This window comes from Ipomoea nil, unplaced genomic scaffold (genome assembly GCF_001879475.1).
Source record: "Ipomoea nil cultivar Tokyo-kokei standard unplaced genomic scaffold, Asagao_1.1 scaffold0688, whole genome shotgun sequence".
NCBI classification, from domain to species: Eukaryota; Viridiplantae; Streptophyta; class Magnoliopsida; order Solanales; family Convolvulaceae; genus Ipomoea; species Ipomoea nil.
In genome coordinates this window covers 4,620,641-4,634,284 of record NW_017617116.1, presented here as the reverse complement: position 1 = coordinate 4,634,284, position 13,644 = coordinate 4,620,641, and the positions used below count along the sequence as shown (strand labels likewise).

At 27.9% G+C, this 13,644-nt stretch overlaps 1 protein-coding gene across 1 annotated transcript; it reads left to right on the top strand.

Moving 5' to 3' along the window:
- Positions 1 to 2,048: 2,048 nt before the first annotated feature.
- On the top strand, positions 2,049 to 3,934 carry LOC109175516 (ubiquitin carboxyl-terminal hydrolase 13-like). The gene is made up of 5 exons (XM_019324783.1): positions 2,049 to 2,144; positions 2,218 to 2,347; positions 2,430 to 2,599; positions 3,307 to 3,585; positions 3,851 to 3,934. Exons 1-5 carry the CDS (start codon positions 2,120 to 2,122, stop codon positions 3,916 to 3,918), a joined length of 672 nt encoding a protein of 223 aa, XP_019180328.1. The 5' UTR covers positions 2,049 to 2,119; the 3' UTR covers positions 3,919 to 3,934.
- The last annotated feature ends 9,710 nt before the right edge of the window (positions 3,935 to 13,644 follow it).

Genomic DNA, 13,644 nt, shown 5'->3' with positions numbered 1-13,644 from the left:
CAATTATGGTACCAAAAATGAGAGTTATTCAACATCTTACAAATTTCATTATAAATTTAGTTATACATTATTGAAAAAAAATACAAAAAATATAATAAGCATGTGCCCATAATTATGCACTTGAAATGTGCACTCGAAGGTACAAAGATATGCATAGAAGCCATTATGGTACTAAAAAGGAGAGTTATTCAACATAAGTGTTATTGAAACAATTATTCTTACAAATCGTTTGTAAATCTCACAAATTTTATTAGAAATTTAGTTATATATGTTATTGAAAGATATAATAAACATTTACTCATAATTATGTACTTGAAGACACCAAAATTTGCACTTTAAAGACACATAAATGTGCACTCAAAGGTCAAAATTATGCACTCAAAGGCACAAAGATGTTCACTCAAAGAGAGAAAATATGCACTAAGACGAAACATATGGACTCGGAGAAGGGGAAAATATGCACTCGAAGAAGGAAAAATGTGCACTCGAAGATAAAGACCATCTGAACTTGCTTACACAAAATTACCATAATGCTATTACATTTTTTTTAAAAAAAAATTCTTCATTCTGGATTATTGATTTGAACTAGATCAATGGTTGAGATTTAACCATATTTGTTACCTAAGACCTTCCTTCGCATTCTTCCTACATTTTAAAAGCAAAAACTTATGTAAGACCGTCTCACGAATTCTTATCCGTGAGACGGGTCGGGTCAAGATGAAATATAATGTAATACTTATACTAGCAAATGTAATACTAAATCAATAATAAAATACTTATCCTCCCAAATGCTCTGTCGGGTCGGGGTGTGGGTGGCCCTTAGGGTTGGGGTTCAGCCTTTTGGAAGAATAAAATGTTTATTAGTTATATGAGAAAATGTAATGTACTTTTACATGCACTTTGATGTAAAAGTATTAAATTTTGTTTTATAAGTGCAACATTATATAAGGGAAAATATAATATTTGTGATGAAAAAAGTAATACATACTTTTACATCAATATATAAAAGTATTACATTTGTTTTCAAAATTATTATGTGTTTCCTAATAAGTAGCAAATATTTTATTCTTAATTTAATATTACATTTACTATTATAAGTATTGCATTTGCACATTGACCTGACCCGTTTCACATATAAGGATCTGTGAGACGGTCTCACACAAGTGTGACCCCATTTTAAATTCTCAAGAAAAGTTTGAACTTTCCTAACTACCAAACATTCTCTTAAATCAAAATGTAATATTTAAATGTTGAAAAATTACTTATATATGAGTAAAAGTGTAATACTTGTGAAAAATCCAATTTTGCCTAATTTAATTTAATTATTACATGTCTCAATAGTTTAACATAATGGGAGTGTTTGGTAAATGACTGTTAGGTGATTGAGTTAGTTGATATCATTAATTAATGGTAGAAAAGTGTTTGGTAAATTTGCTAAGCTGATTACATACAAAATGACTCTTTCAAACAACATATCGAAAAAGCTATGAGTGGCTTATTGAATTTTAGCATTTTGGAGCAATAAGTTGTTACAATTAAAAAGCTAATTAATCAAACACTCATATTGATTGTTTAATCATGAGACAGTTAATAGTAGTCAAATAAGTCAAAATTGGTTGAGGCCTCTTCACTAATAGTGGAACACGTTCTAAGGGTAGTCCAAGCGTCATGCAGCTGGAAATCTCTAGAGATGGCTAATTAATGCATCTGCAACCCGATTTTGCTCCCTATAGACTGGCACGAACGGATATTCTCCAATTCTTCCCAAGCCAACGTTTAGCTTAGCTTCCTCAATTATTTATCGGATAGGAGCCGGAAGGTTGGCGTCAAGCTAGCATTGTTAATTGTGAGCGAGACAAGCACAGAATCTGTGCGATACTACATCCCTATTTCTCAAAAAGGAATGGAAATGGATCATTACTTTATATTACGTCAAGAATCATTCTTTACTCTGATCTTATCTCCAGTACCTTTTCATCTCATCTCATCTATATATCCATCCATTATTCCATGCACATTAATCAAACTTTCTAACATATCAAATCAAATCAAATCTTCAAATCGCACCCACTACGCTAGCTGTTTATATACCACCAACAATTTCCTTAATTGTCCTCCCATGGCCACATTCGTCAGGGAAGATGGTAACCCACACATGTTCTTAATTATAATTTTGCAGATAGATATATAATGTTTGCTGACATGTCATATGTTTAGGGGTTTCATTGTCAACTACAGACGTGGCGCCCAGTCACTTCATATTCAAGATTCAATCCGTGTCTTTACTTACAGAATACAACGTGAACAAGTGCACTTCAGCTCAGTTCGAAGCCGGAGGCTACAAATGGTCGGTAGTGTTAATTAATTTGTCGGGTTTGAATAGTTTGACTCGCTTACACCCCGGTTTGTGTTTGCACTTTAATTTGCAGGAAGTTGATTTTTTACCCAAATGGGAACAAACGGAATGATGTTACAGACCACATATCTATGCACCTAGCAATGGCGGATACCAGAGGTTTCCAACCCGGCTGGGAAATCTACGCCGTGTTCCGCCTCTTCTTGCTTCATCCAAACAACGATACCTATTTGCTCATTCGAGGTTGATGCATATATGTCTTATAATTTGGGACAGACTTAGGCCCTGTTTGGTAAAAAAATGGCTTATGGGCCAATTTTGGCTTATTTGATGATTTGGTTAATTAGCTTTTTGCAACTTCAAAAGGCTAAAATTCAAAATGCTACTCTAAGCAACTTTTTTAATTAGCTTTTTGAGAAAAGAAATTATACCAAACAGCTATCAGCTAACAACTAATTTACCAAACACTTTTCTACAATCAGCTAATGTTATTAACTATTTGTATCCTCTAATTAACACAATCAGCTAACAACTAACAGCTATCAGCTAACAGCCATTTTACCAAACAGGGCCTTAATCAAGTTAGTCAGGTTGTGAATTTGATAATAATTACAAGTTTATTTATAGCGAGAGCCGAGAGCAGAATATTGACTTTCTTAATTTTAGTAGGTCAGCTTATTTACTTCTTTGTAGTCCTCTGAGCTAAGCTGGTTTATCGGCTGACTTACTTCCTTTTAGTTAGTTATGAGTAACCTAATCTAGTTTAACAGCTTAATTATTTACTTCATTGTGATCCTCTGGTCAGCTATGAAGGTTGATTTACCTTATTGTTGTTTTTTTATCAGTTATGTTCATAAAGTGAAATTTGTTCCGTGTACACCACAGCTTTGTCAGAAATTGCTAATAATTTGCAGGAACTAATAAGCTTCAATTTTGATGGCGGCATGCAGATGTGCAAGAAAAAGGGAGGCGGTTTCGTGAGACGAGGACGGAATGGGGATTCGACAGAGTCATCCCTGTCGGAACGTTCAATGATCCTTCGTATGGATATGTGGTGGACGATGTATGCGTGTTTGGTGCAGAGGTTTATGTGCATAAAGAGTTGAGATTCTATAAAGGAGAGTGTTTGTCAATGATAAAGACCCTGATCCTACTAAGTATATTTGGACAATCTTCAATTTTTTTGTTCCCGAGAAGCCCTACCACGATTCCCCCATATTCCAACAATGGTATATATTTCCTATTCAAAACTTTTTGAGTTATACCCAGTGTTACAAAAATCGGATCTAGGCGTCGATTAATCAGCGCCTAAACGCTAGGCGGTCAGCCACCTAAGCGTCCGTCTAGACGCTCTAGGTGTCGATTAATCGCTCTAGGCACCCGCCTAGGCACTCTAGGCGGTCCCCAGGACGCCTAGCGATTTTTTCAACCATGGTTATACCCGATATAAATCGACACAATGTTAATCAATTATTACAACATATATACATACAGGAAGATGCGGGTATATCCAAACGGGAAGGACGGCAAGGGCACCCACGTGTCCTTGTCTTTACATCTAGCTCTGGGTGGTGAACACAAAGAGCCAACTCCTTCTCGCATATATGCAGAGTTCACATTGCGTCTAATCGACCGTCGTCACCATAAAAATTGGATTGTCAAAGGTACGTATGGTATATATAATAAATTTTATGGTTTCTATTTAAATTTTAAATTGAAATGAAACACATATTGAATTGTTGCAGGAAGTCGGTGGTTCGACCTCTCCAGCCCCAAAAATACTTTTTGTGAATGGCCAAAGTTGATAACCAAGGAGTATTTCAAGACGAAATCGGCGGGCTTTTGGTCATCGTGCAAGGACAAATGCACAATAGAAGCTGAAGTCAGAGTGCGCGGGGAGACTACACCTCTTCAATATTGACCATATAAATCGAATTTATTTGATACACATTCTTAAATAGTAACACTATATGTGAATGAAATTTGTGTGAAATTTATTTGATACACACGCTTAAATTGTGACACTGTACGTGGATTTTCTTGCATTGTCACCTAAAAGTATTATATTACAATCTAATTAATATTGTCTAAAATAATTGTGATATAATCTGCCATGAAATATAGCGTAATGTTAGCATTTTTAGGAGCCTATCAATATATAATAAAATAAATGTCACATTTGTGTGGGACCGTCTCACAGATCCTTATGTGAGAGAAGACGGGATCGGACGGATCAATATGCAAATGTAATACTAAATCAGAAATAAAATATTTATTGCTTATAAGGAAAATATAATACTTCTATATTTTGATGTAAAAGTATGACTTTTTTTTTTCTATCAAAACTATCATATTTTTCTTTATAAATAATGTTGCACTTATAAAAGAAAATATAATACTTTTACATCAAAATGTAAATGTATTACATTTGTTCATATAAGTAATAAACATTTTATTTATGCTAGTATAAGTATTACATTTCATCTTAACCTGATTCGTCTTACAGACAAAGATACGTAAGATGATTTCACACAAAATTTTGCCATAAAACAATGCTTTTTACTTGCATGTACAAGTTTTTCTTTAATTTTTCGGCAGCTGAAAATGAAATAAAGAATCGCATGCATGTGGCAATAAAATAAGGAGTTGTACTGAACTTTGATCTCGAGTTGATAATTGGATTGCACAACACATCCTCTCACGTGTACAAGCCAATTATTAGTTTTTTTTTTTTTTTTAACATTTCGCATGACTCTGATACCAAATTGAAGTATGTGTTCTATTTCAACTAAAAGTCTAAGCTGATAATTAGATTGCACGACAACAATTACTTTTACTTCATTTTTTACAATTGATGTAATATTTTCAATTCTAATTAATTTAGAAATAAAAAGAAATTAAGATTTAAATAAATCATCCAATTATACGTACAATTACAATTAGGTCATTTAATTTAAAAAAATTTCAATTAAGCTTCTAAACAATTTAAAATTATACAATTAAATCGAGGTGACCTGCTATCATGTTTCATATTGACGTGACAATTATTTTCCATTAAAAATTAATTTTAAACTTAATTTAATAATTTCAACTAAAATAAAATTTAAAAGAAAAAAAAAACAAAAAAAAAAAACAAAAACAAAAAACAAACCCAAAACCTCCCTCCCCCCACCTCGAGCAAAGGCGGGGGAGGGGTTGGGTTATTCATTATTTTCAAAAAAATATTTTATTTTATTTTATATTATTAAAATATTTAAAATTAATTTTTTTTAATGAAATAACTTAATAACCACCTCATTAACTTTTTTTTTTTGAAAATAACCACCTCATTAACTAGAATCAAAAGAGTTTATAACTTTTAGTTTAATTACATGATTTTAGATTGGAATAACACAACTATAATTTTACATATAATTTAATAATTTATTTAACCCTTATTCGTATAAATAAAAACAATTTAAATGTTAATTGCAATCAAGTCATCAACAAATAATCAATTAAAATTGCAAAATTTCTCAAGATATAGGGCCGTGCAGGAAATCCGGGTAAAAGCGACGTGACCCGCACCGACACTAGCCACCGTGAAATTAAAAAATAATTAAATCACAAATTAAATAATGAAGCTTCTCCAAGCCAATTCACCAATAACGTGCCAAAGTGCCAAACAAATATTTCCAAATCAATCAAAGGATTCAAGGGGTGTCACGTCTTACTAACTTTTATTTCATTTTATATCGTGTCATTTAATTATTTTATAATATTATTTCAATTATTATTGACCATTGCATCTTTTTTCATTTTTCCTCCTATCTTTTAATTTGATATTTGGTGATACCAATCAAATTTCCAATTACTCGTCAGAAAATATAATTTTTTTCTAATAAAGTTATTACAAAGAACAAAAAATGATATATTCAAATTTAGATACATCATACTATTACTAAAAAATTATCATTATAACAACCTCATATATATGTGAGAAAAATTATATTGGAAAAAATTATATTTTTGGTAAGTGATTGCTGGAGATTTAGTCAGCACAACCAAATGTGACAACAAAAACATACTTGTGTGTGACCAGGGATCGAGTCTCACCAGCAGCAGTTTGGGAGCAATCTCTCAAAATGAGGGGGCTCCTTGCATTGTGCGCAGTAAGCAAATGTCTAACTTCTGTAGTTCATGTTCAGTTGAGTTATCATGATTTACATCCTCCCAAATGCTCTAACAAGTCGGAGTGTGGGGGACCCTTAAGGTTGGGGTTCAACCTTTTGGAAAGAAAAGCATACCTGTGCACTTAATGTAACAAAATTAATAATTGGAGACCAAATGTGGGAAGTAAATGCAAATTATTTTAGTGTAAAAATTTGATGTGATGGGTTGGAGATGAATAAAAGTTGGTGTAAGAATATTGTTTTTGATGTGACATTTAATTTATATATTTTTGGTGTTTTGGATTGGAGATGATGCTACCTACCTTGGACGACATTGGGTGCATTATTTGGCAAAATAAAATAATTTACCTAATTAAGTACTATATTAAATTTAATATAGTTACTATAGAATATCATTCATATATTTACTACGTACATATATTTTATTGCTTAAAATGTGTATAACTAATCAATACATACAACAGGCAAGTAGTTGGTATGCATGTATATCTTAAATTACAGATCAGATCGAGTAACAAATTCATAAGTACGAAAGCAAGTATTTGGTCGCATATATATAAGAGAAATAGATGTCGTAACAATCTCACATGCCACATAATAATTCATAAATGAGCGAACCATCAGGCAACAACCATTACCAAATCAAATCCGACAACATTTGTTGTTAGGTTATGGCAGTTCCTTTCAACAGTTCGAATATAAACATACGATCATGAATACTGATGGTGGAGCCCGCATGAGCAGCTCAGTTGGTCATAAAGATAATCGAGTAGCTGATTTGGTGGCTCAGCCACATACGTCCATATGTCCAATGACTAAGGTGATGTTAGAATTGGTTGTGCTCAATGAATTTTATGTTGATTGGATGTTAGTGTGGATTGTGAAAGGTACGAGCATTGATGATGACACGTGTAATAATCTCATTTGTAACTTAAAAATAGCTAATATAAACAAACAAATACAGATACTACAATGTAATAATATATTCAAAAAAAATATACATTATATTTTTTAAGAGCTCCAAGCGATTCAAAATATTTTTATTCTTCATAGGCATTATTCCATTAGGAGCTTAACATTGCGGTCATAACATTCACATTTATACTAACACCTCCCTTCTATGCATCTTTTTACTTGACCCTCTCATTTTTTACTTAAGGGACCACATATTTTGGATAACATTATTGGTATCTTTTTACCATATCACACGAGATAAATTTTAACATTTGTTGAGCTAAAAATGACATAAATGGAGTAATGATAATATATGTAAAAGCGAGATTGATGTTTAAATAACAAAATTAACTTTGCAAAATAAGGTCTTCAACAATTTTTTATTATTATACACTAACACAATCTATTTATAAGCAACTAAAGATGTCACTTTAAAAAATTTGTGCACTGTACTATAAGCTACATATCAAATTATTGAGGGGCTAAGTCTACACTATCTATATATAAGTCAAAAAATACCGATGATGATGATGATGATGATGATGATGATGATGATGATGATGATGATGATGATGATGGCACCTCTGTGAAAGTATATAACAGATACTACTTTGTAATAGAGTCGATAGTATTAAAATAATAATAATTGATTTTCAAAAATTGAAGTAAAATTAATTCTAATTTATTTGGCACGTGATAAAATAAATCAAATACAAAACAATAAATCCCAGCCACACAAAATCAAAATCTCAATCGTTTTCCTGCTGCATATATATCAAACTTAACTCAAGTAAAAATATGGTTACTAGCTTGTTATTTTCATGGCAAGGCTGACAGTTTTGACCTACCAACCGCTGTATCTGACTACTGACCATTCTTTATAAAAGGAAGAGTCAAAACGAAAATATTTTTCCAAGTTTTTTTTCTTTCGTAATAGTATTTTACTTTTTAATATCATTAATTAATTAAATTAGCATTTCAATATTGCCATAAAAAAAACAGATAATGACAGCTTGCTTTTAATATAGTATATTTTTATATATCCACTTGTTTCAAACGTATACTCAAAGCATGTTTCTCGCCAACCTTGATTTGTATCCTAGTGAGTATTGCGTGGTATATGAATTCGACAAAATTGTAAGCTCTTTCTTTTTATCATATTATTATGCATTTAATTCCTTTAATTTTGTTCATGAAATGAATTTTTGAAGAATAGCAAATAATTCCATTATTTGGTTTATAAAAAGAAACACTCTTAAAATTGTATTTCAATATTTGATTGATTTCAGAAATATAAATTTTATAAGCGTGGGTGAATTCATATAAGTACTCTGATTTATGTTTGTATTTCTATACTTATTAAGTTGTACATTGCACTGCAAATATTGTTCTATCAATATTTATCGGACAAAAATTATCCTTACACGATTAAACTTCAGTTACTATATCCTAAATACTACCATAATTATATTTGATCATTTTCCATATCTAAATTTCTTATTTTAACCATCTATATATATATATATATAAAACTAAAATCCTCTTAGCCAAATTTTCCCCCCAAAACTTAGGGGTATTTATGTAATATAATAATAATAATAATAATAATAATAATAATAATAATAATAATAATAATAATAATAATAATAATAATAATAATAATAATAATGTTATTACCTTAAATAAATAAATTTTTATCCTTTCCTTTTGAATTAATATTTTCTACCTATAAATACAAATTAGTATTTTCTACCTTAAATAAATAAATTATTTTGCCTAATTTATATTATATTCTTTAAGCTACAAGTTTGACCTGATATCTTCCTAACCCATTTTATTGTATTGAGCTTGGGTACACACAATTCCAAATAAATACATTAGGAATAATAATTATATTAGTAATATATTATTAATTAAATAATTAGGGGAAATGATGGTTAGAACAGTGTACTTAACGTATAGGTTACTCATATAATAGGTAGTAATTAAGGTGATTATTGTTAATTAAGCTAATTAGTGTGTAGTATATGTACATATGGAATGCTGTGCTAATTACTGTGTAGTATATGTATATGGAATGCCGTGTGAAATTAAAAGTTTTTACCTTTCTTCAAATCTCTTACCATTTTATAATTTCAATACTAAGTTCTTTTGATCTTATTTATTGTGTATAAATACACCTTACATGATCATATACAATCCATCAACTTCACCTACAATCCCAACTAAACTTAATTATTTTATTGACTTTTGCTAATTATCCTATGATCTTCCACAGTTGAGGTTGATACGTGATTTGCACAGGTGAGGTTTTCATTATCTTAGATTCATTTTTCTTTCTTTCTTTTTGGTTTTTTTTTTTCTTTGTATTTTCCGATTTTTAAATAAGAAAAGTGGTTCCTAAGACAAAATGTTGATATATTTTTGTTTGTTTGTTTGTTTGTTTGTTTTTGTGGAGAAGATACGGATCTATAAAGATTGATCGGGAAGTAATAGAGTTCCTTGCTCATCAAGTGGATAAAGTTTGAAGAGGGACGGATTCTCTTTATATGTAAACAGATACAAAGGGAAGCATGATAAGAATACACTAAAAACCAAAATAAAATTCAAAGCATTTTTTTAGTTCTCCATCTCATCATTTCTTTCTTTTTATTAATTTTCTACCTTTTTCTAACTATATTCCCCCGTACTTCAATATGTTTTGCAGTTTATATCGTCTGGTATGAGCTTTAAGATACTTAAGGAGGCTTTGCTTCAGCAAAAGGAAATTGAGGAGGAAGATGCTTGGTAACAGAACCCTAATGGTTTAGTTTTTATGGAAGAGCGCAGAGATGCGATCGAGGATGATAATGACAGTGATTTTGATAATTTTGTAATATTTTATGAAACTTAGAGTTAGTATGTTGACTTTGAAATTTGTACATGTCATTCAAGTTTCTATATTTTTTTTTAATAAGCAGCGTTAAGAGTTTACGTGGTTCGTTGGGCAAAACACCAATCAAGCAACAGCTAAATCAAATTGAGGGGTGAGGACGTTGTAGATAGATGCCATTTCTCATCCTACTTTGTCTTTTTCTAAAGAGAGTGGGAATGTGACAGTGACAAAAGAGAAAAATGAAATAGAGAGATTTTATTTATGTATTTATTTATTTATTCCTAGAAGTTTCTATGTTTTCCTTATACAAATTTATAATTGTAAATTTATATTAATAAATGATTATTATAAATTTATATTAATTCAATGTAATAGAGTTAGTAGCATTAAAAAAATTGATTATTAAGACAAGTATAATTTATTTTATATCATGGATACATTATTTTTAATAATTTTGATTTAATAATATTATACTTTAATTATAAAAATTCTACCTAATAATTTAAATGTCATACAATAATTATCATAAATAATATTTAATAATTGAAAAATTCTATTAGGCAATAAAAATTACTATTATAAAATCTTTTGTAATATGGACACATTATTTTTAATTATTTCGGTTTAATAATTTTATATCTTATGTATAAAATTTTGAAATAATACTTTTAGTACTATTGGATATTGATTTGACTAACAATTATATTAATTATTAAAGCAATTAATAGGTATCTAGCTTTAAAAAGTTTTCAAATATATGAATTATACATAGTAGCATAGAATCAATTAGTAAAACAATTATATTAGGTAATTTAATTAATAATTTATTTTTTAAAATTATATTCTTTTTTAATAATGAATATTTTCTTAAAGTATATACATAGACTATAGTAATCAATATAAAATTAAAAGTACACACACACTTAATGTATAATATTAATAATTATGTATCGTTACCTTTTTTGATGTAATTATTATGGTAATTTATATACATATATATTTTTTTTTATACTTAATGTATAATATTATTGGCATGAAATAAATTATACTTATCTTAATATATAATTAATTTTTAATATAATTTTCTTATTTTTATTAAAGGTAACTATTCTGATAATTTTCCTTTCATTCTTTTGTGTAATTATTATGGTAATGTATTTAAATATTGGAAGAGATTAGAACAAATATTATAATTAATATAATTAATGAAATTGAGAAATATAAGATTTCTTCCATAGAAATATTTGTGGCAATTCCATTAAATTACAATTAATAAAATATGAATTATAATTAAAGAAATGAAATTATAAAATTAACAAAACATGAATATTTTTAATTTTTAAAATATACATACATACACTTATGCATTATAATAATCATACAAAATTTAAATGTTACTTTTTAAATTTTTAAATGTAATTTTTTAATTATAAATTATAATTAATGAAATTATATTATAGAACTTTCATATATACATATTAATAAATATTATGTGTATATACAATAAATTATACAATCATATAAGGAAATGCATTGAATTAGGGTTTAAATTTATTCATTCAAAATTTGGAATTTACATTTTTTTTATTGAAGTCTAAGTACAATTCTCTTAGTTATTAATTTATTATTCATATCTTTAGAATTATAATATATGAAATATAATTAGAAATAAATCAACTTAATTATGTGAATTTTTTCTATATATTTATCTAAATATGTAAATGATTAGAGATTATATTATACATACAAGATTTTAATTTTAATTTTGTATGTTATGAAAATAGATATTTGACCAAATATATAATAGTACAATTATATTATTATATTGTACATTTTAACATCTTTTCATTTTTTTTTAATATTTTTTGTTTTAAATTCATAATAACAAAAACAATTCGTGGAACGCACGGGTAAAACACTATATTTTTAAAAAATACAATTTGATAAATATAAAAAATTAATTAGTACAATATCATTTCTGTTTATAGTAATTAAAGAAAAAAATAAATAATTTAAATATGTGAACCAATGATTTCAAAATGAAATTAATATATAGTTTCAAATAAATATAGTATGATTAGATATACTTTAATTAGTTTTAATTTTATTAATGAAATGACTTTTCTTTATCACTTTTTGAAGGGAGACGGTGTGAGTTGCTGGAAAATATTTTAAAAATAAAAATACTTACTAATAAAAAATAATTTTAAAATATTTTTTACCCCTCATAACATGTGCAGATCTTATAATTTTTTTTTTGGGAACAATTTGATAAATATCATAAATTAATTAGTACAATATCATTTCTGTTTATAATAATTAATTAAAGAAAAAAAAGTAATTCAAATATGTGAACCAATGATTTCAAAATGAAATTAATATACAGTTACAAATAAATATAGCATGAATGCTACTAGCTCTATTACATTGTAGTATCTGTTCATATACTTTCTCAACCTACTGAAACACAAAGAGCTAATAATGCCTCAGTGCTTGAACTTACAACCTTCCAAATGGAAGTCCAACCCGGGTACCATTAGACCACATAGTCCTGGTATAGCATGATTAGATTTAATTTTCTTAATGAAATGATTTTTTTCTTTATCAATTTTTTATGGGTGACTAAGGGAGTGTTTGGGTTGCTGGAACATCTTTTAAAAATAAAAATAATTACTAATAAAAAATAATTTTAAAATATTATTTAACCCCTAAACATGAGAAAATTTAATATTTTAAAAAAAGATACAATTTGATAAATATCATAAATTAATTATTGCAATATCATTTATGTTTACAATGAGAATAATTAAAGAAAAAATAAATAATTCAAATATGTGAATCAATGATTTTAAAATGAAATTAATATACAGTTACAAATAAATATAGCATGATTAGATTTAATTTAATTAGTTTTAATTTCCTTAATAAAATGATTTTTCTTTATCAGTTTTTGATGGGAGACTAAGGGAGTGTTTGTGTTGCTGGAAAAAAATTTTAAAAATAAAAATAATTTTAAAATTTTTTTAACACATAAACATGTGAAAATTTTATATTTTAAAAAAGATACAACTTGATAAATATCATAAATTAATTATTGCAATATCATTTATGTTTACAATGCGAATAATTAAGAAAAAAAATAATTCAAATATGTGAACCAATGATTTCAAAATGAAATTAATCTATCTATACTATTAATAAAAGTAAAATCCTCCTTTTCAACATTTCCGCCCATATTAATATGAATATTAATTAATTAGTAAAAAATTAATAAAGCTTATTTGGTA

Excerpts from the sequence above, each read along its gene's own strand:
- LOC109175516 (XM_019324783.1), top strand. The coding sequence starts at position 2,120 with ATGGCCACATTCGTCAGGGAAGATG. Across the intron at positions 2,145-2,217 it reads CACATTCGTCAGGGAAGATG|GGGTTTCATTGTCAACTACA; the intron begins GTAACCCACACA and ends TCATATGTTTAG. Across the intron at positions 2,348-2,429 it reads GAAGCCGGAGGCTACAAATG|GAAGTTGATTTTTTACCCAA; the intron begins GTCGGTAGTGTT and ends TTTAATTTGCAG.